This window comes from Aptenodytes patagonicus, chromosome 7 (genome assembly GCF_965638725.1).
Source record: "Aptenodytes patagonicus chromosome 7, bAptPat1.pri.cur, whole genome shotgun sequence".
Lineage (NCBI taxonomy): Eukaryota > Metazoa > Chordata > Aves > Sphenisciformes > Spheniscidae > Aptenodytes > Aptenodytes patagonicus.
Genome location: NC_134955.1, coordinates 15,997,141 through 16,020,731, shown reverse-complemented (window position 1 = coordinate 16,020,731; position 23,591 = coordinate 15,997,141). Strand labels below are relative to the sequence as shown.

The 23,591-nt window shown below is 41.3% G+C and overlaps 2 protein-coding genes across 2 annotated transcripts in view; one reads left to right on the top strand and one right to left on the bottom strand.

Annotated features, from left to right (window-relative positions):
- The first annotated feature begins 246 nt into the window (after positions 1-246).
- KCNJ11 (potassium inwardly rectifying channel subfamily J member 11) lies at positions 247-2,135 on the top strand. Its single transcript, XM_076344087.1, has one exon. It carries the CDS (start codon positions 282-284, stop codon positions 1,476-1,478), a length of 1,197 nt encoding a protein of 398 aa, XP_076200202.1. The 5' UTR covers positions 247-281; the 3' UTR covers positions 1,479-2,135.
- A 17,552-nt stretch (positions 2,136-19,687) lies between these two features.
- Positions 19,688-23,591, bottom strand: part of NUCB2 (nucleobindin 2) — a 31,123-nt gene continuing 27,219 nt past the window's right edge. The window contains exon 13 of the mRNA XM_076344086.1: positions 19,688-23,546. Within this exon, the coding sequence (XP_076200201.1) occupies positions 23,434-23,546 (113 nt within the window). The 3' untranslated portion in view covers positions 19,688-23,433. The remainder of the gene's footprint in view (positions 23,547-23,591) is intronic.

The following is a 23,591-nucleotide window of genomic DNA, read 5'->3' as shown; positions in this document are numbered from 1 at the left end:
GCCGGGAGCGGCCGAGCCCGGCCCCACACGCCGGGAACCGGCGGCCGGGCTCGGCCGCTCCCGGCCTCGGCGGCGCCGCCTGGTGGCCGCCGTGGACCCCGCCACCTCCCCGCCGCCGCCGCCGCGCTGCCGGGGCCGGCTACGGCGGGGGCTGCGGCGGCGCCGTGCGCCCGCTCAGCCCTCGCGGCGCGGCCGTTCCCCCACCCCACTCCCGCCCCCGGCGGAGCGGCGGCTGCATGGGGCGGTGCTGAGCGGCGGAGCGGCGGCGGCGGCGGGGAGCCATGCTGTCGAGGAAGGGGATCATCCCCGAGGAGTACGTGCTGACCCGGCTGGCGGAGGATGTGCCGGATCATGTCCGATACCGCGCCCGGGAGCGGCGGGCGCGTTTCGTGGGCAAGAACGGTGCCTGCAACGTGGCCCATAAAAACATCCGGGAGCAGGGACGCTTCCTCCAGGACGTCTTCACCACCCTGGTGGACCTCAAGTGGCCCCACACGCTGCTCATCTTTACCATGTCCTTCCTCTGCAGCTGGCTGCTCTTTGGCATGGTCTGGTGGCTCATCGCCTTTGCCCACGGAGACCTGGACCACAGCACCCGGCTGCAGCGTGACCCCAGAGAGGCGGGGACCCCGGCCGGCTTTGTGCCCTGTGTGACCAGCATCCACTCCTTCACCTCCGCCTTCCTCTTCTCCATCGAAGTGCAGGTGACGATTGGCTTTGGGGGACGCATGGTCACAGAGGAGTGCCCGGCCGCCATCCTGGTGCTGATCGTGCAGAACATTGTGGGGCTGGTGATCAATGCCATCATGCTGGGCTGCATCTTCATGAAGACCTCACAGGCCCACCGCCGGGCCGAGACCCTCATCTTCAGCAAGCACGCGGTCATCGCCCTGCGCGAGGGCAAGCTCTGCTTCATGCTGCGGGTGGGTGACCTCCGGAAGAGCATGATCATCAGTGCCACCATCCGCATGCAGGTGGTGAAGAAGACTGCCAGCCTGGAGGGGGAGGTGGTGCCCCTCAACCAGATTGACATCCAGATGGAGAACCCCGTAGGGGGCAACAGCATCTTCCTCGTCTCCCCACTTATCATCTACCATGTGATAGACAAGAATAGCCCCCTCTATGACATTTCCCCTGTGAACCTTCACCACCATGAGGACCTGGAGATCATTGTCATCTTGGAAGGGGTGGTGGAGACCACTGGCATCACCACTCAAGCCAGAACCTCCTACCTGGCAGATGAAATCCTCTGGGGCCAAAGGTTTGTGCCCATCGTGGCAGAGGAAGATGGGCGATACTCCGTGGACTACTCTAAATTTGGCAACACAGTGAAAGTGCCCACCCCTTCGTGCACTGCTAGGCAGCTGGAGGAGGACAAGAGCATTATGGACACTATGCCATTGTCCCCTAAAGGCACAATAAGGAAGAGGTCTGTCAAGCTAAAGCCCAAGTTTACCGTAAGCGATGAGCCTTCCTGATGCCTTTTGACTGGGAAACTCTGTTAGGGCTTTGTGTCTGAAAGATCTCATAAACTCAAAACACTGAGGTGGCCTCTTACTTTTTTTTAAATTCAGGTTGGTAGCACAAGGTATGTTCTGGTGTTATTTATTGTGGGAGAAATCTAAAGCTAATTATATTTTTTTAAAGGTGTGAGAGATTTCAAGCAGCACTGGGAGTAGGAAAATCATGGTCTGCAGCTTTAAATTTAATTGCACGTTCATTTTGCATTGATTAATCTGCAGGTAATGACATATTTTCTCAAAAAATAAATTATTTCTCTTAAGAGATTGCAGTACTTAGGGTCTTGCAGTGTTCTAAAGTCAGTAGTTTTTAACTGGGTTTTTTTCTAACTTGAACAATCAATATAGCAAAATAAAATATTAATAATTAATAAAGTAGGCTGGATTTAAATTATAACAAAAAGGTCAGGCAATGTTATGTATGACACAAGACCAGATCTGGAAGTGTCTATGTATTATACTCTATGTTTCAAAGAAATTAACTGCCAGATTTGCTTCATCCATATTGTATTGTATGGAGCCACTCCTACCACATGCAATATGAAATGTATTTGAATATTTACTTTTGTTTATTTTAAAACCCTTTACACTTCCAAAATAAAACATTCAGAAATACCTTTTTCGACTGTACATTTCTGATAGTAAGCAATGCTTTGCCTTTAAAAAGAGTAGCAGATAGTATACAACTGAAATTAATTATAAATAGGAAAAATTCTGTATTCTAGTTGTCTAAATGAAGAGAAGCAACATTACACACACACACACACAGGCAATAGGATACCCAGTAAAAAAATTAATCTCTCCCTTAGGTCAGACTGAATCAGGGAATATAAATAGAATTATGTATTTTAAATGAAAGGGCAATGCTGAATGCTGAAATTATATCTGCATGCAGTAGGCAAAACCTTTCACTCTGATGAAAGGTCCACTTCTGGGATGCTGTGTCACAAAACATACTCCTGCTGTAGAAACGATTCCCTTTCCATTTACATCCTGACCTCCCTACACAGCCAGTGCCTGCCTTGGTTTTTAGCTGAATTCAAGATCTGGCATTTACCAGCAAACACGAAGGAGCCATGTTCACCCCCTCAGTTCCACAGTGACAAACAATAGGAGCAATTCCCCTTAGCACACTCTGGCAAATCCTCTATCTGGGGATATTAGTAAGAGCAGCAATATTTATTTCTGTGCAGGGTTATTAGGAGATAGCAGCAGTATTAACTACACTGTGCTATTAACTGGGCAAACTGCCACTCAAGTGAAAAAAGATAATGTTGTCCAAATAAAACCTAAATAAGCATTACAGAACTGATCCAACACCTGGTTACACAAGCTGTGCAGAGAGGCACCAAGTTACTTTCAAACTTAATTATTCAAAGGGCTTCTAGTATCAAGTTCTTGTGTGTCATGTAGTTCACGACAGACACCTGAAATGGTTTGTTTTGGTAATAATATGGCAAATTTTTGATGCCTTGTCAGTGTAACAATATGAAAAACTCATTCAAAAGTGTGACAAAACTTCCATATTGACTATGGAATATTTTCAGGCATCTATAATAAAATGAAATAATGTTTGGCTAAAATCAAAGGTTGCTTTAAAATGATAAAATAGTAGTTATATTTTCAATAGTTAGGTATTTCAGTTTTATCAGCATTATCAGATTGCCAGTTAAGAGAATAAATGCCTGTTCAGTTTCCAAATTCCCAATACACCAATACTACTCTGTGAACAGCTCTAAAAATGTGCTATGTGTTTCACAATGAAAAGACAGTAAACTAGCATTAACAAGTAGTCAGCAGAGAAAATCTGGAAAGGCATATTTTATATTTGTAATCATTAAAAGTCCTATTTTTTAAAATAGGGAATAATTAAATGCCGTTGCTGATTAAATTTCTTCTGTAAGACTGAGTCTAATTTCTCATTATGTCCCAGCTTTCCCTTTTACTGCCTCTCTTCCATCACCCATTGGAGGGGCACTTATAGCAGAGCTATTTGCATCTCCTAGACACCTTTGTTCCTTTGACAGTTCATTGTTCTTTATCACCTGTCACAATACTACTCTATTCTTACATTAGAGTTAGCTTTCCAGTGACTTGAAATCGTTGGCTTCTCCTTAGCCTCCTTAGTGCGTTATTTCAATGTCTAAGATTGAACACCTCAAGGTTCTCACATAAAACCTCTTCAGCTATGGTAGCATTTTAAAGCTCTTGTCAAGATTTGACCTAAATGTGAAGCAATTTCAGTAGCACTACCATGCAACTATTTTCAGGAACTGATGCAAGCCTCTTTTTCCCTCAGGGAAATCCGTGCTACAGAGAGGTAGAAAATTCTCTTTGTTCACTGTGAGGTGGGAGGGGAAAATGGGAAGAAACAGCTTGCATTCGCTGGGCTGCTTTCAGGACCACTTTTTATGTCACTTCTTCTACAAGAATCTGCCTAATTTTCTGAAGTCTTGCAATAAATAGGCATCATAATATTATGAGGAAGGCAGGATTTGTACTATTAAAAATCACCATAGTGAATTATTTCAATTGAAGTGTTGGTGATTTTGAATCTCAGGACTCTTGTAATTTTAAATTCTTCTGTTCTTTCACCATTTAAAATATTCAGAAGCATTTCAGGGGCAGAGCAAGGAAGAATAAGTGTATTTATTTTGTACTAGGGATATTACTTCTTTGTGAGGATCCTTTCATTTTGTCATTTACAAAGTATTTGGGAACACAAATATCTGAAATTGTTCTTAAAGTTGTACTCATGCCGACCGCCCCCATTCTCTGTAGGAAGGTTCCAAAGAAGGCATCAGTGCTATCATTTGATGTAGAACAGTCCTCATTCTTAGCAATGAACAAACGCTGTGTTTTCCATAGTTGAAGTCCAAAGTGAGTGGGCTTTCGAACTTTCTCTCTCAGCCTACGTCTGCTTTTTGGTAGGTGGTATCGCAGTTGGGGTCCTGCTGAGCAGCTGGGGGGAGCGTGCTGTGGCTCCCACTGCTGCTACCTCTCCACATTTCCTCTGCACAGAAACCAGTGTGAGGGAAGCTGGGGGCTACATGCTCGGGGCTTGCCCTGACCAAGGGGAGGACATGGACACAAGAGTGGGAAGCTGTAGGTTTTGTAGTGACCCATTGCTGAATTTGGGGTATGGAACCAACTGTGGAACTGCCTTTCATGTGCTTCAGAGTCTGGAGACCATTATCAGTTTATGCTCATGATTCACGCTGTTTAGTGCATTCAAATTGGAGTTTGTTACGCTGTTTGGATGGACAGAAGGATCACAGAGCTTATTAATCAGAAACAGAGACTGGGGAACACATTATATGCCATAGTTTTAAAATACTTGTAGTGGCTGCTGGGTGTATCAGTTTCATGTTGTGTTTCCTAATGAAATCAAGTGACATACGTATACAAAATTAGAGTATAACAAGGTCTGACTTGGTCTCTTTACCTCCAAGGCACATGATAAGTATGGTATTATAGCAGTGTACTTCAACAGGAAAATCTCCCTGTAAAATAGATACAAACCAGAAGTGAACTCAAGAGGCTGCATATAAGGGAAAAGAGGGTCAGGGACACAAAATAAATACATTTAAAATCCACAAGTCACACAGTGGGAAGACGATGCCAAGAAGTAATAAACTATTTTCTTTTGAAGCCGTTCACACCAGCAAAGGTGTGATGATGCTGAGATGAGAGATCCGAGACCTAAAAAGCAGATATGAGAGGCTAGTATAAAAGTCTTTAACAAGGCCAAGATTTACATGCTAGCGTAGATTAGCAATGGGGTCAATGTCAAAATTCAGTGTGCCCTGAAAGGCGAGACTGCAGGCTGGGCATGATCAGCATTGCTCGATCCAGTGGGTAAATATTGCTGTGTGTTGAGCAAGGTACAAGTCACAACAGAGCCCTGTTGGAAGCAGCAGTGTTACGAGGGCTTTGTGGCAACCGATTCTTGCGGTTAGTTATTTATTAATAGTTAATAATATCAATCTAATGAATAATTAATAGTTCTTTGAAAACTGAATTCATTTCTTCATGTTTTCCTTCCTCTTCCACTCCTTGTCCATAGGTCACCCCTAAAGGTCTGCTATTATTGTAGGTCTGCTAGCACAGGCTCTTTTGATTTGGGATAAAGCACAAGAGTGCTTTGGGAAATAAAGTGCAAAAATAAAATAGATATTAGAAACCCAAAAACCTCTGTGAAATTGCCAAGCTTGCAACTTTCACAGTGATTCCTTGTACAAAGCATGGAAATATCTATTCCTAGGAACTGGATATTAATAAATTACCACAGTTTAGTTTTCTGTTGTTCATTTTGCAGGTCCCTGTGGAAGGGAAAGTGGTTTAGCTCTTCAGGTTAGGGTTGAAGGAGAAAAGAAGAAGGTTCAAACTCACTGCATTTTAGGCTCCCTGGTTACACCTTTCTCTCTCCCCATGTTCAAAGTCATACTGGTGTTGCCACTAAAAATGGGCAGGGTCAATGCTCTTTGCAGTGCATGTTCCTGTGTGGCCCTGCATTCATCCAGGGCCAGCTGCCCCATTCCAAGGTGGACATCTCAACCCCAACAGCCCTCACCCAAGGTTCCTGAAAGGCAGTAGAAAAATTCCCACTCATTTCTGTGGATTTTTGGATCAAAGGACATAATCTGCCAACCTGCTGAAAGCATGTGCTGCAGCAGAAAGAGGGATTTAATCAGCACTGCAGACCCTACTCAAGCAAAGCTGCTGTTTGAGGTGAGAAAACCCTTGTGTGAAGGAGGCCTTTGGTAAGCTGGATCAGAGTGGGTGGTGGGATGCGTGCTCAGCATGGCTGGTGACTGTCTAACTGCCTCTAACAAATGACTCAGCGTACTATTTTTGATTCAGCAACAGGAGAAAGATACGTGATACAAACCTCCACATCCCCCCAAGGAGAACTATTAAAAGAGCAGAAGACATTCTTGAGAGGCTGCAGATACCGCTGCCTCCATCCTGCTCTTAGCACTGTTGGGTGCCTACAGAGGACGGTATGCTGCATGTTTTTCTGGCTTACGCCCCTATTTTAATACATAGTGTGACTTTAAAGAATCATCACAGGGGAATGACTGTTTAAAAGTGATTTTCAAAAATCAAAACCTGCAGCCTCTCTTCACCACTTGCCCTGTCAACCTTTGTGCCTGACTCACTTATTGAGTTTAAATGCAGATGGCAACTCTATGAGAGGTTTTCTAACCAGCTCCCTTACTGCAAATCTGAGCAGCCTTAAATAATCAATCCCATCTGAACTGGAAGGGGCCCAGAGGTATTGTGATGGTGGCCCTGCAGAGGAACGTCTCCTCTTTCCTTCCCTCACAGGAGCTGGGGCCTGCCCTGACAGGAGGCATTGAGCATCCCATCCCTCTGCCCCTGCTGCCAGGAGGGTGGTGAGGCCCTGAGCTGGGAGTAGGGCTGCCACATGCTATGGCAGGAGGGGGGAGCCACCCTTTTCCTTCCCTGGCTGTTCCTTGTTCATTTGCTATTTTAAGTGGCAAATACCTGCTTATTGTTTTGCATTTATGTTTTCTCTGACCAAGAGAGGATAGGCACAGTATATAAATAGCATTGTTGTTATAGTCATAATAGTTATTCCTGAGCAGAACTGGGGCACAGAGATTGACAGTGAGCATCAATGCCAGCAACAGGAGCCCTTGACTTCAGTGAGCTTCAAATCAGGCCCCCATGTTAAATCCTGAGCCTTTAAATCCAAGAGAACTTGCCAGGTAGTTCATCAGCACCAGGATTTCCCTCTTAGGGTTGGGCACTGTTAGGTTAATGGGGTGGGCAGCTGATCCAAATAGTCCCTGATGGTCCCTTTGCTGCAACAGTGATGCTGTTCCACATGTTTTATGTTAAAAGTCTCCTTCTGCTTCAGCATCTCCTGGGAACTTCTTCCTGTGCCTTCTGAGTAAAAATCTTGTTTTATTTCCTTTTTCTCTAGCATGAGAGAATATGGCCCTTGTGCATACTGTGTAATCCTATATGCTGAGGCATCTGAATGTCTTGAATATTTATGTTGTGGTCTGAGGCCAGCTTGCCGTGTTTGTCAAGTACCTGAAAGGAGGTTGTAGCGAGGTGGGTGTTGGTCTCTTCTCCCAAGTAACAAGCGATAGGACGAGAGGAAATGGCCTCAAGTTGCACCAGGGGAGGTTTATATTGGATATTAGGAAAAATTTCTTCACCGAAAGGGTTGTCAAGCACTGGAACAGGCTGCCCAGGAAAGTGGTTGAGTCACCATCCCTGGAGGTGTTTAAAAAACATGTAGATGTGGTGCTTAGGGACATGGTTTAGTGGTGGACTTGGCAGTGTTAGATTTACGGTTGGACTCGATGATCTTAAAGAACTTTTTCAACCTAAATAATTCTATGATTCTAAATTTTCGCTGTCTCCTGGTGAGTGCATACAAGTAATGGGAGCAGTATTTTCCACACTCTGCCTTTGCCCCAGATGCATTTTTCCAGTGTTTACTTTAGCTTAAAACTTGAGAAAAAAAGTTAGCAAGATAATGGTTCTTTTGTGGGATGGGTGGAGAAGAAGAGCAGTGAGATGAGCAGGAAGATTGGAGTGTTCTTGCAAAATGTATGGATTTTGTTGGAGCAGACTGCCCAGAAAGCAGCTTCCTTATGTAAAATGATGGTAAATTTTGACCCTGAGGGTAAAGAAGCTACCCTATGCAGCCATCTGCAGTGATGTTTTAGAAGATGACTAGCCCTCTGTGGGTGTGCTGATCACTGAATACATGAGGGTGGCTTGATTTGAAAGAACTAATGACTGGCTTCACCAGCCATGGAGAAAGCTCATGCTTGCTGAGAGTTTATCTAGAATTATAGGCAGTAAACCGATATTTTTTCCAACGGCAGTCTCTATCTTTAGAAATGTCTCTGTAAGAAGTAGCCATTATTTTCTCACAGATTTTCTTCTATCAAGTGTTGTCTGGACTTCCATAGCTGAAATCTTTACGCTTAGAATCTACCTGCTTTACTAAATGGATGCGTTTGATAGTGATATTTGATCATTCAGTTTGAAAGGTTGTTCTTTCGTGTTTCCTTTTTTTAATTGTGGCAACGTTGTTATTCCTTTAGTTGATTTTTTTTTTCCCTACTTATTTTGTTCACTACTGTACATAGCCTGAAAAGTATGTCACTTCCGTTGTGTTCTTGAACAGCATCTGTTTAAAGAAAAAAAATAAAATAAAAAGTTCCGCAGCATGCCATAGCCCTGTGACCTGCAGTCAGAACTCTTAAATTACAGTACTATCATTGAAGATATTTCAATGGTACACAAGTGTTTCTACTGTTATGTGCAGACCTGTCTTCACTGAAGAGAGTCTGTTTCCTTTGTTAAGTGGAGCTCAATCAAGTTTTAAAATGTAGGTTTCCTCAAAAGTTTCATCTTCAGTAGAAACCTCACATCTGATCCTACATTCTTCGCTCTGCTTTTGTTTTGCAAGTTACACAGGAGATGAAACCAGATCCATCCTCATAGTCCTTATTTTCTATTTATTCCTCAGTTGGGAATAGTCCCTTAAACCAGGTAACTAAACTCACCCCATTTCTGTTCCTTCCAGATACACAGCACTGAAGTGTCACATCCACGCTAGCCTTTGGATGTGCAGTAATGCATTTTATCTTCCAAGTGGTAAATGCTGCTTGGCTAGATGGACCAGAATCTTTGATTTTATTTTTTTCGGAGTGAAGAGGATAAAGCTCGATAAATGTGTCATGTTGGCTGAGTGGTTTGTGTTCTACTATTAAAACTGTAATTTTCACATTTCACTGATGTCCCGTAACACTAAATAACTACCTGAAGAGACTAGTATAAATGTAAGACTCCCTGCCTGCTTATTCCTCTTGTTTGGGCTTGGCCTTGAGCAGACCCAACGTGAAACTGTTGTGTGTTCAAAAACTTCTCTGTATCTCTGTGAACCTCTGTCTGGACTGCCAGAGATCCCTTACTGCCTCCTTCAGGTAACCTCCATATCAAAAAAAAAAAAAAAGGTCTTTGTTTAACAACTACTAGTTTTAACTTGGGGACAACTTCTTTGGTGGTGGTGGACAATATACATCCTGCCTATTTCTTCCCCTTCTACACACACATTGCTGATCCCAAACCTAGAGTCCTGTAGGAGATATAGGGGCATGCAGCTGCTGCATAAGCCATCCAGTCACTTGCCATATCTTCCAGTAATGTTTGCCTGGTGAGGCGAGAATCATGCTCAGGAATATTATCAGAATGGCCTTTATAGTTTTGTTCTGTTTTAAAACTAATACTTCAAAGGTTCTGTGTGGCTCTGATTTGCAGCCAGAGACAGTTTATTAGCAGCCCTGTTAGGTTCTCCTACAAAGTAGGAAGAAATACAATTATTTGCAATAGTAATAATCTTATACTGACCTATCATAAAGGAAGTTAATGTGTCCATAGAAAAATTCACAATCTTGTATCAAAAAGCATTGCCAAATTTACACCAGTCCACAAAATTTTTAGTAGTACGTTCTCATTACTCAATATTCAGTCATCACTGGTTTTCACGTTGGCTCTCAGAGAAACTACTCCAAAGTGTGCTAAATTCAACAGATGTCTTCTTATTGACTTAAAAAAATCTGGATGCAGTTCAGAGAAGTCCTGACTAAAACGGTGTGCTGGCACTCATATTTCATTCATTTTTCTGAAACAGTTTAAATAACAAAAATTACTGATCACCATTAGTTGAGAGGTTTGATTTGATCCTTAGTGAGTTATAGGGGGAAAGTTCTGTTAGTTCACTTTTAAAGTTTATGGTGTAGCTCATTCAGTGCATAACTGTGGCATGGAAAATTCGATAATTTCCACATTATTCTGACATATAGAAATAATTCCTTAAAGATAGAATCTCCTTTAGGTAAGACTCCAATACCTCTAATAACTTTGTGGGGTGTCTTATTCCATTATCCAGCCACACTAAAAGAAGCTTGAGTATTTGCAAACTAGTATCCAAATTTAAACTAACTTCTAAGAGATAACAAACAATAATAAAACCTGCAAGCTCGAGTTGAAAGGCTTGTTCTACACAGTGTTGAGTTCCTGGGTGAAAAACCTCACATCTTAATATTTTAATATTGTCAGATGCCTTTGGAGAGAACTGTAGTTTGCTCATACAAAAATATAATCCATTTTCTCCAATATTAGTTTTTATGACTTGGTTGGCTTCAGGAAACTCTGTCCAGTCTTTGTGGCTCTGATACATACATACAACACTTGATGTTGTCAGGTACAAAATTTGATACGGGAAGTTCAAGACAGATAGTCTTACTGACTGTGGTTTGTGTAGGAATTTCTCTGATCTCGGAGACAACAGGAGACTTTGCTAAAGCAAGAGAGGAAGTCTTCCATTAAAAAGCTGCTGCAGTAAAATACTCCTGGGACACTAAGCCAAGAGTGATTTATTACAGAAGAAAGAATTGCAACAGAAAAAATATATAAGCCTGCTGTTCTCTGAGTGCTCTGTACCTGGACTCAGTAAGACACTGCACTTACATATGTACATGCATAGTGTGTCATACTGCATGTATCAAAAGAGAGAAATTTCGCTCTTTGTTAAAGGGTGTGGGTTTTTTTCTGGCAGCAGGAATAAGACCAAAGTATGAGTCCTATCAACATGATAGCAGTTAAGCACTTGTCTTGAGCAGGCTGTTTTCAGTCCATTCACCATCACTTCCACCAACTAAAATATTCCATTACTTGCTACAAAATAAGAGAAGATCTATAGTTTGAGGACAAACTGGTTAAGAAATGAACCCCAGACAAGGGTTTGATGCTAACACTCCTCAAGTATGAAATCTAAAATTTATATTGCTTTCTCATCACTAGAATTTTACAGCAGGGTAAATATGAAATTACATCTTCTGGTTGAGAGGGGAGAGGGAAAGTGAAATTGCTCCTGTCAGATGTGATATCTCCTGGAAACCAAGCTGGTGGTGGAATGGCTGGATTAAAGATAACAGAACCTCAATTTTTGGCTTTTATTTTTTTACCAGCAACTTTACTTTTAGCAAATTTCATAGTGGTGAATATATCGTTCTTCACTCATTTGAAATAAAACAATTCAAGGAAAGCAAAAATCCAAGTTAAATTCAACCTTTGTTTATACCAGTTTGTTGGAACTTTTGTAGATACTTTCAGTGGCAAAAATAACATGCCAAGTGAATGTATCTACTGGAGCACTGCGTGGACTTACTCGATAGAAAGTTACAGCCAGGGTTTCCTGGGGCTGAATCATGCTTGCACAGTGACTCGTAAGTTACACCTTCCTGTCCCAAATGACTCTGTATACCTGAAACAAAATTATTTTCCCCCTCAAGTTACATTAAATAGTGCTCTGTACTGCCCTTAAAGTGAAAGGACCCATAGATGTATTAGACATACCTGGGAGCCTTAGAAATACCTCTTATGTGACGGGTTTCTCCAGGCTTTGTACATTACTTTGAAAGCAATTTTTTTTGGTAAACATGAAAGCCGTAAGTGTTACCTGAAGCACAGGTTGTAGGTAGAAGCAGTTGCCTGAGTGGTCCAGTAGCTCTTGTCTGATGTTATCCTTGATTATATCCTCCTCCAGTAACCAGTGGATTTGAATCTTTTCAGGGCAGAAATCACTTACTCTACACACACAGAGAGATGATATAGTATTTGCTAATGCTAGATAAGCAGATCAAGATGTGAAAAGGGGGTCAAAGAAACTTGATTATTTAGCTCTTTATAGCCTTGGTATTTATATATTTGGCTATTTATACAGGAAGCAAGAGGGATCCAGTCTCTGTAAGGAATACAGTAACTATGAGAAATAATGTTCTTTTGACATCTTAAACACAACGAACCTCTAGTTCTCTGGATATGAAAAGGTACTTATTTATAATAATTTAGTACTTGTCCAGCTACAGGGCTTCTATAACAAATGTAACATGTAATTACATATTTTATTAAATTTTCCCTGGCTTATGAAGTTCCCAGCTTCTCCTTGCTAGTCCTTCTCACGGTCCCCAAAACAATTACACCAGCACAATTTAAAAGGTGGTGAATTATGGAGTACAAGTGGTTCCCCTGTTGCAGGAGGAACAATCTTTATTTTCTTGTAAAGTGTCAGTGTCATCCTATTAAAAAATACTTCCTCAGGAAAATACTTCACAAACTCCAAGAGCTATTCTTTCCCCCCCTTTTTTTTTTTTTTTTTTTTGGTAAGAGTTTCTTGAAACCTTCTATGAGATAGAGACCATCATGTCTGTTCAACAGGTTAGGCTCCCTGATTTCCCATAGGGTAGGCAGGAATACAGGTGCTGTGGGCACTTTGAAATTCTCAGGCTAGCTCTGTTTCTCAAGCTGAATCTAGACCTCAAGCTAGATTTAGATCTATATCTGGAACATTTTTCTTTCTTTTGCGTGCAAGTGCAGTGCTATGTAGGTGTCTCACATTGGGACAATCAGCTCTGGGTGGGATTTTTTTTTTCTTTTTTTTTAATACTTTATTAAGATAGTTCATGACAAAGCCTCTGAAATCTTATCAGGAGCAGTACTTTTGTTGCTCCTTAGATTCAGCCCTCTCAAAACTCTCTATTTCTGGCATGTCTATGCATATAAAGCTGAACGTCCAGGACACAGCTGCAGTGATCTCACACCAGAGCAGACTCCTAGTGAGTCTGACTCATGGCAGAGCTAACACAGGTTTAAAGGCAGTGTGTCCTCTCCAGATGTTTTCAAGTGGACCAAAGAGGAAAGCATAAACATACTGCCCAAAGAACATAGGATAAAAGAGTCACCTTGTAAATTGAAATAGGATTTCCTTGTAGTACTCTTTGAATGTGTAATGTCAGCAGTGAACTGCACTGCATGGTCGTGTAAATGTAGTTTGGTTTCCTTTGCAACACAGTTTTGTCTCCATTATCAAGAGACCCTTTGTTTTAAACTTCTGCATCTGTGAAGGATGCTTCTGAGAGCTACTCATCATTTTTATACCTAAAGAGTTTGATTCCTTCAGGAAAGAAGGAACAGGCTCTTCAAGTTAAAGTGAGTGACTCCACAGCAGTTGGCATGTCCATTAGACATAGAATCATAGAATCATTGAGGTTGGAAAAGACCTCTAAGATCATCGAGCCCAACCATCGACCCAACACCACCATGCCCACTAAACCATGTCCCTAAGCGCCTCATCTACACGTCTTTTAAATGCTTCCAGGGATGGTGACTCAACCACTTCCCTGGGCAGCCTGTTCCAATGTTTCACCACTCTTTCAGTAAAGAAATTTTTCCTCACATCCAATCTAAACCTCCCCTGGTGCAACTTGAGGCCATTTCCTCTCGTCCTATCGCTTGTTACTTGGGAGAAGAGACCGACCCCCACCAGACATTGCACTGCATCCAGCGGTGGTAGGGCTAAAAAGCAAATCACCGGATTTCTTTAAATTTTATCAAGATATGATACAGCACTGCAAGGTGCTGACTGGGGGTTTCCACATCCTCGCCCCCTCCCTCCAGATACTGAGTACCATGAGCCCCAGAGAAACCCATGCTGGAAGCCCGTAACATAGGCAAAAAGAAAAGGGTTGGGGAAGGATGGGTTTCACAGTTGCATCTGATGCAGCTGTGAAATTGCCCTGGAGAAAAACCAAAGATGTGTTTGAAGGGTTTTTGCTTCCCCAGCTAGAGAGATCTGGTGTCTATGACCAACCAGTGTTTGAGAGCTTAAGCTGCCTTCTGTGAACAGAACGTGCCTTCTCTGGGGAAATGGTTTCCAGACATCTTAAACAAGACTTAGGGAAACACTTGCATCCTCATAGTTCCTGAGGGCCTGTGAGGGAAATGACCAGGTGTTGGAGAACTGAGTGTAGTGGTTAAGACAGCTATTTGGAGAAAATATATAGTATTACTAAGAGCAATTCTGTGTGAGCACATAGGAGTAACTGTGTATTCATGTGAGGGTGTCTGTAACAGTGAGATGAAAATTTGGGAGTCCTGAAGTGGACACTTGCTTTGAATAATTATCTGTTTTAACACCAATCGTAGCCCTACCAACTGTAAATCCAGACAGCTACTGTCTTCCAGAAATTAAACCATACCCTCACTGCATGGCAAAGCAGTTTGCTTACCTATGACAGTCAGTGGCGTTGTCTGCTCAAGAAGATGCTGCTTAAGAGTGTCATAAATTATTTCGGTGGAAAGCTCTGCCCTGTCATGCTCACATACATTTGAAGAAACATGAACAGTGTGTGGAGCTATGAAAGTGCCGTTCTCTTCTATGTGCACCTGAAACTGAAAAGCTTTCAAATCTTCCTGGGCCTTTAGCAGAATTACTGTCGCTTCTCTTGCAGTGTTACGTTGTGTGTTACATTGTGCATTACTCCAGAAGAAAATTTGTACCTTTCTCTCTTGTGGATACTTCAGACAAAAAGTTTAGTATTAATGGTTTGGGATGAAATCCCACAATCTGGTAATTCAAAACAGCTTCTTCCAAATGCTTCATTTCTATGCTTCCTTTGAATGCTAGTATTTTTTTGAGGAACTGCAAGGAAAAAAGGGATGTTTGTTTCTAGATGCACATTAAATTAAAAAGAGCAAGAAAAAGAAATGAACACTAATTGTTCGCTCTCTCCTGCATGAGCTACATATGGTCAGCAGTATGCATACTATCAGGAGGGGCTTGGGATGGTACGCGGCTTGCTTCTCCCTCGCCTCTGTCTAGGCAGGCAATGCTGTGCGAGAAAGATCTTCTCTGCTGCCCTGGAGATGGGGTAGGAGGCTGCCCTCTGCATGGCAGGGCAGCTTTGCCCCTTCCTTGCCTGCTGTGAGCAGATGATGTCCTTCCTCTCCAGCTGTGGGAGTGCTGGGAAGCCAGTGGTGGGAGCTGCCCTAGGAGCTTGCCCCAAGCGTTGGACAGACTGCAGCCAGCTTCTGGGCAGCATTGAGGAGCTGTGCACCAGGGAGAACAGCTATGTGAGAAGTGAGCTGCATTTACACAGTGCAAATGGCTGCCTAAAATAAGCTTGAGTTAGCTTTTATTTTTTTTCAACTCATAAACATGACTTGGTTCCTCCCTTTACAAAGGTTTAGATACTATACTGTGATAGTGCATAAAAATATTTTGTTGCTTTATTGCTTAAAACATGCAATTAAATTCTCTTGATTGAAGAGCTGCAATTATTTAAATAATGTTTAGTCCACCACTGTTGCCAGATATGTGACTGTACAGTCAGCTATAGCCAGCCAGCCTCCAAAGTTTCTTCCACATGAATTTGTTTGCGAAAGGGTTATTTGGATGCATAAGTTTGTCACTGTTTCTTTTTAGTAATGAAGAAACCATATCATCAAGCAGTTGGGAGTTACCACTTTGAAGTTCTACTGATCACACATGCGCATCAGGCGTGAGCAGGTTGTCATGTATTAGCCACTTTCCGAGTCAAACTGCATCTTTTCAGTTAGTCCTTTGTGGCAGTATGTGAATGCATTGCATCAATCCCAGCACTTTTTTCCCTATTTCATACAATTTGGGTTTGGGTTTTCTTTTTTTAAATAAATAAATAAAAATGCTCTGTGCGTACTTGGTGCAACACTGGTGCAACCCTGGCTTTGTCCTGAGGAACCCGAGGGACATCTGAAATATTTAGGACATGTCTAGACTGAAAGACGAGCTACAACAAAGCATGTATAAGCTGGCAGAGATCAAATGGGTATGATGCTGACTGGTGATCCTTGGCCCTCAGTGAGGCTGGTGCCATGTGGGCAGACAGACAGCCGCAGGTTCCAACCTGAATCCCGCCAGCGCAGGTCTGCGGTGCCACGTAACAGCACAGATGATGGCTTAGCAATCTCCAGCCTGCCTGCAGCCACCAAAGTACCAAACGAAAACATTACTTTTGAGCAAATGGGAACAAAAGCATGTGAGCGTTGCTTTTGGGAGCAGTGGTTAAAGATCACAATAGCGGTAAGGAGTATTCCGGTGCTGGCTGTAGTCGCTCATCCCTTCTATTAGCCTTAGAATAAAATCATTTGCAAAAACAGTTTTCCATGTAGAAATTTTAATACAATCAAAATAGAAATTTAGACACTTGAAACCACTTGCGTGGTTTATAGTGCTTAATGCACAGGAAAGCAATCAGTCCAACCAAAAGACAGGCAGCTGTTAATCCAAAAACTGAGCCAACTAAAATGCAACTTGGGAGCTGTAAATAATTAACAGATAAATTAATGAAGACTATTCTGATGATACTGTAAGTACCTGTAGATTGAACTAAATCTACCCATCAGGGTAGATGACTGGCTGGTTATCTTTCTTGCCTGAGTATTGCAAACACAGTAGAAAATTAAAATACAGATACTTATTTAGACTATGAATAGCGTATGTGATTTAAGTTCTTGATAATTTTATAATAGTGAACACAAATAAGTGAACATTTACAGCACTTAATTTTCCTCTTTCCTTGCTAAAAAATAAAATGCATAGAAAGAGGGTATTTAGACTAAGAATTATAAAACTACTGTAGTTGAAAATAAGCCGTGGCTTTATGTGTAGTAAGCAGCATAACATTGAACACAGACAATTAAACTAGAGATACGGGGAAACTGATCAAAAACTTAATGCATGCCTTGATGACAACACCCTATTCCTTTATCCCACTTCTCATATTTAACATAATGATTTTTATCAGTCTGCTTGGCTATTCATTGGTGATCATGATTCCCTGGGAGCTTCAGAGACTGAATGAACTGGCATCCCTAAGCTGGCTCTGATACATGCAATTTTTACCTTTAGAATTCCTGGGAAAAAAATGCTAATATAAAACAACTTACCAACTACCTCCAAAGAAACTGTTCCTTGAGGAGCATCAGGGGTGACAATGAGTTGGCATCTGTATAATCTTGTTTCCTCCAACTGTATCTTTGGCAGAAATAGTGCAGCGTTGCCTTTTTTTTAATTTCACTGTCTAACATACAGCATCCTACTCTAGGAGGATTGTGGTTTCCAGCTATAAATGTAAATAGTATCTTTTCCTGGTCGGTATCTTGGGTTTTTAAATACCAAGTGATTCTCATATTGTTATCCAGTTGTGGTGTACTGTACTCGGAGATCAAGCATGGTACAGAGGTGTCCGTATTCAGGAAGAGCATCATTAGCTTAGTGCTCATTTGCACTTTCAGGCTCTCTTCCAAAAGGAAACAGCATAATGTAAGAAATGCGTTCTTATAAAAGAAAAAAAAAAAGCTGTTTTGAAACATGGCAGCTGTTGTATGGCTTTTTGAGGGACCATTCAGTTTTCAACATCCTATTTTATTATGCCACCACTCTGCTTCTTAATTAGCTTTTAAAAGTGCTCAGTAATCTTTGTCTTAGACTCCCTCTAGTGAAGAAACAGTATGCAACTGTATGTGCTGATCACGTGAAAAATCGTTGTGTGTTATAATAGATGTTGCGTCACTTCTCCACAGTACTCAATGCACTGGCAAGGTCCGCACAGCCTGTAGAATAGAGGTGGGCTCAGGAACTTCACCCATTGCTACTGAAGTTTCTAGTGTCTTTCTGTGACTGTGGAAATTTCCATACGTACAAGTTTGCATAGGACTCTACTCCATGGCTGAATAACTCATCCTCTCCTCCTAGGTGGGCTCTGAATTCATGCAGTGGGGTAGCTTGGTATGATGCACAGTGGAGGCGGAGGGCTGTCTGCACCTCCATCCTACGTTCTCCACTGTCACTGGTGATAGGGAGCACAAAAATTGAAGTCCTCTTCTCAATGTAGTATTAACAGCAATAATAAGCTAGTGGGAGAGGGTGTGAAATGAGGTATTAGAGGGGAAACCGTGTATTGTATGCACCATCACCTCCTATAACACAGAAATTACTCTATGGGCTGTTTCTTAAAAGATACGAGCTGTGAGCTATGTGTTAAGGAAATGCGTATTTGAGTAAATGCAAATTGTCATTCAGACTAACAGCTTCTTGAATTGATGGAAAAGGTGCAAAGAAGGGAGAGGTCAGCTTTGTAGTGCTGCTCTATCCCTGCATTTGTCACTGAAAAATATACTAGGTTTAGAAACCTGGGTATCTCTGAAAAAAATACTTTCCCTCATTGACATTGTACTTTACTACACAAGCAAGTATGCAGGCTATTATTTAGCATAGTATTGGCTAGTGTAATTATAAAAAGTGTTACTATTGGATACAAAGTAATTCTGACAAGCATAGCTTTTAAGGCATTAGAAAACATTAGGGTAACTGTAGATAGTTTTGATATTTGCTATCTGTGGATGCATAAATAATAGGACTCAAGCGAGTTTCCTATTTCCCATTATGTAAAAAAATAAAGTTCATTTTTAGAAATGTAACTAAACTACAGTGAGTGTTGCTATGTTTTCAGATGGGACTCTCATTTCACTACCTTGGTACAACTACCTCTTAATTTTAGTAAGTAAAAGATACTTGAGGATGTAAACAAGGAATTTCTTCTGGGGCCAACCTTAGTGACAGCTCCTGGCATCTGCTACCTACTTTTGCATCAATTCCAAAAGGACAATCCATAGCGCAGAGCTTCACTTCTTTGCAAAATGCCCCCATACATCAAATTTTTCTTAATCAAGATACATTTACAAAATGGAGAAGTCTAATGTGGCTGGATATGGCATAATGTCCTGTGGATCTCCCCAAGAGACACATTGCCACAGCTATTCTGACATCCTGAAATGGCTGACACCTGGCTTTGAAGGCAGAATCTGTAAGCAAAGAGAAAGCAACCTATAGCAAAATCTGTTACTGTGCACCTGTGGGTGCTTCACCTTCTCTGGGATTTCTGTTTTGAATTTGAACAAGTCAGGGAAGTGTGTGGTGGTGTCAAGAGTTCGTAATGCTGTTGCAGTAGCATTTTAGTTAGTTGGTTTTGTATTTTTATGAATATAGAAAATTGAGCATTCAAGTACCTAATCAGTGAATAGCTATTGCAATGAGACAGCTGGTGCCAGGGAAGAACACAAGATGATACTTATATCTTTTTATAAATTTCTTTTCACATCATTCCAGAAAGCAAAAAGTGGAGGGCAAACAGGAAGGGCCTCTAAGCAGAAATACAAAGTTGTGCATATAGACAAGATCTAAACCTGCCTCTTTCCCACCCGCTTAAAATAAAACACTAGACGTCTGTCACTGCGCTGAGTTTCAGTTTAATCCAGTTAAAAACTGATCTATACAAAGTACGGAGTGGGGCTTTTTTTTTTCCTACATATATTGCACTGGAGGATATGAATTTGTACAACATTGACCAAATCTTACCCCTTCATCCTCCTACCGAAATCCCAGCCAAGTACAAAACCAAATCTCTGCATTTTTGTCTTGAACTGGTGTCTGTATGAAGTTACATTCAGTTTTCTTGTAATCGCCTCCTAAATGAAAAGCAGAGTACAGGTGAAAGCACTGGTGCCCATGATATTCCAGTCCCTTATTTATCTGTGATTATAGCTTTCTACCTCCGCACTTAGCTATAAGCTTACTTTAATAATTTTTTTCAACTTTAAAAAGCTCCTGAGAAATCAGTACCATAGCTGAAACATGCTTTTAGTGGCTAATGCTGTTAGTCTCTTTTATGAAAGAGAGAACCCAATTAAATGAAGACATCAGCATCGAAAACAACAAACGCATTAAAAAAGCAAAAAAATCTGCTAAACATTTCATGTGTAAGCATGACTTCAGCACATTGCATAACCCCTAAGGCAGATGTTCCTCACAGTGAGATGATAATGCTTATTTAAACCACACTTCAGAATTGATCCACAAAAATAGTTTGGTGACTTTATTACACTCAGATGGAAACCTCTTTTAGCCTGGGCCTGAAGAACGATACCCTTCCTCTACAGAGGAGGATGGACGGACAGTATTGGGTGAACGTTGTCTGTCAACAGACCAGACTTGACAGACTATCTTTTGAAAGAACATCCACTCAGTCCTTGCTACCTTTGTGGACATGTGATACAGGTACCTATGCATATGAGATTTTTGAATTGGGTGGACGAGCATGAAGTTGTAATTTGGGCTCTCAGCTCAAAAACATTTAGGCAACAAACTTAAGATGTGTTCAGTAGGAGTTCAATAAATTAAGTGTTATTGAAGGCTGAGGCTCTGACTTCCATAGCTTAGGGCAAATAACCGTCAGTTTGACTAAACCTTGATTATAGTTAGAGATAAACCTGATCACCAATTCTAACGTTTAAAAAACTGCCTGTTTCCACTTCTAAAAAATGAACAGAAAGTCTGTAGTATATTGCTAAACTGCAAGCCTACTAATTAAATTAACACTGACAAGAACAACATTTAGGTATCTAATAGCAATTGAAGGAAAGATGCGCACCGTTTCACACTGAACATACCTCAGTGGCTAGTTGAAATGTAAAACAAGGAACTTTTGCTAATGCTAACTCACCATGAAACAAGTGAAAACTCTGGCTTCTCACAAGTGGTTTCCTCAGATTCACCACTGACACTCGCTACACCGTGGCGTGCAGAAGCTGAGTTCAGCACCCAAGTTACAACAGTTCTTTACAAAATGCCGGATGTTTCAAAGTAAATGGAGTAAGTGGGATATAACGCCCATCTCCAACAGCAGGGAGAGTCAGGATCTTGCAATCAAAAAAGACGTCACATTGAAACCAAAGCTTGAGCATTACATTACAAAGCATGTCATTACATATAATGACATTTGTTAGGAGGCAGATGTAGCCTGAAGGAATGATTTGTATGGTAGAAATGCCTTCACACCAAGAGTTTCAGTCCTTGATTCTCCACAAACATCTGTGGCTGTATCATTTGTCCTCTATAAACTTTCATGTGGGATGAGGAGAACACAAAAAACCCCCTTCCCCTCACCTTTTCCATGATGTTTGAGTAATTCCCCCTTTGTTTCCCTCCTCGCTCTGTTACCCATTATCGGGCTACAACCCCAAAGCCAGGGCTGCGCACTGAGAAACTCTGTTAGTCTGGATGTAGCTGTAACTATGTCTGGGCCTCTTAGCAAACAAACAGATGAAGTTGTTGAAAAGTATTTTAGTCTCCTGACAAAGACATAATCAAACTGATGTTGGAATTGCATGGAAATTACAAACAGTGGAGACTCTGGTTTTTGAGACTAAATTAAAATGTGAACCACTTGCATAGAGGGGGAAAAAAAAAAGTAAAAAGTCCAATTGTTTGAGTGGTATAAATGAAGGAAATGTGACATGACAACTAACAAGCTGAAACAGATAAGGAAACCTAATCTGTTCCAGCAGTGAGTTCTATTATAGTGTGGAGAACAAGAATGTGCTCAGTCCTGATGAAAGCAGCCTTAAACACGGAAGGAATATGCCTAGCTTCTATCAAAGTTCTTCAGAGTGAGAAACTTCCCAAATGTCAATACAAAAATATTAGTAATTGCCTCCTGTCTTTTTTGAGTTTGCCGAAAATATTCAAGTCTTATTCTGAAAGGAACATCTTTCTGTAACAGAGGCTTGCCTCTGTTTCTTTGCTCAAAACCCAAATGATCTCCTTTAATGACACTGTCAGCAGTTAGCCACAGAACAGGAAGGAAATGCAAAGGGTGCTTGCCAAGGTGTGTCTGTATCAGTTCAAAGCCAGCATTATACAATCAGAACAATCCATGTTTAAAAAAACCCACAAAAATCCAAGCAAACAAAAAAAACCCCAAACAGGGTTTACACTTTAGGATACTTTCAGTCTGAAATGAATGACAAGCAAGGACAATCACACAACTTTTCAACATTATAGTAAAACCCACAGGAAAATCAACTTGTTCTTGTAAAATCTTGGCTTACAATATTAGGGACCTATCCTGGTTCAATACCAAAATAATACAATCAAGTAGCACCCCTGTTTTAGGACACTTCATAAACTTACACCAACTGCTGAAAGACTAATAAGAGTTAATAGTGAGGCTCTTAAGAAGTCAAAGATTCATGTCTGAGAAGAGCTTTCTGAAGCACATGGTGCACTTTGAAAAATCTGGTATTATCATAGGAGGTAGGATAATCTGTACAGAAAAAGACAATGAGTCTTGTTCTGCTTTGCACAATATTTCCATCAACATAAAAAGCTTACTTAATAGCATGCAAAATTTTGAGATCAGCTGGCACCTGATGAAAGAAACAGGGACAAAAGTACTGTCCCAAAAGCCAGTTGAGTATTCAACTGCTACACAGAATTAATCTCAACGAGGAGGACGGTTCAGATCAATACATCAGAAGTACACTATTCCTTTTGAAGGCTTACAGTGAAATTCTTAGGCTTCTGTAAACATGAAAAATATTCACTGTTCCATATAATTCTTTGCTGTGTTTAGATTTTAGAAAGTGCAAATTTTCTGTGATTAAGGATTAGAAGTCTGATTCTTATTTGGTCTCAAAGAAGAAAGGGTTTGGTAGTGCTGGAAATGGTAGGCCTTTATCTATGGTCTTCGTTTCTCCATATTTTGCTTCTCAGCATTTCTGGAAAGAGTTTCTGCATAAAACTAGACCTAATGACATTCAGGCCAGTTCCCTGCTTCCTCTCTGAGAAGATTCCGATTTGTGCCTAAACACAGAATGGCAGACATCTCCTCCCTTTTTGTAAGAGAAGAGTTCAGCAGCTCAGTCCCCTGGCCATAAAAACCTTTAGTATTAAGTTTCCTTAATTCCCTCCTCCATTATAGCCTCTAAATGATCCCCTTGTTGTGTTTCTCACTGATGCATTGGAGAGAAAATTAGTTTAATTTATTATTCAAATCTGATTGATACTTCATCTCTAACAGTCCCAATGATTTTACAACCTCGGGAAGAAAGTGGAGAGTTCATGTTTCACTCTGATTTCCTGCTCCCACCCCCCCACCCCCCAAATAATAAAGAAGCTATAAAGGTGAGGCACAAGTGGTTAAGGGTGAACTTGATCAGTTCTAGCAGCTGGTTCTTGGACATGTCCTGGTGGTAAAGGCTGATCACCTCCCGCAGGATGTTTTGGTGCTTCTCCAATTTTGTGGTCCCCAGCTGTAAATCAAGAATAAAACCATTTTTAACTTCTCAATTAAATTG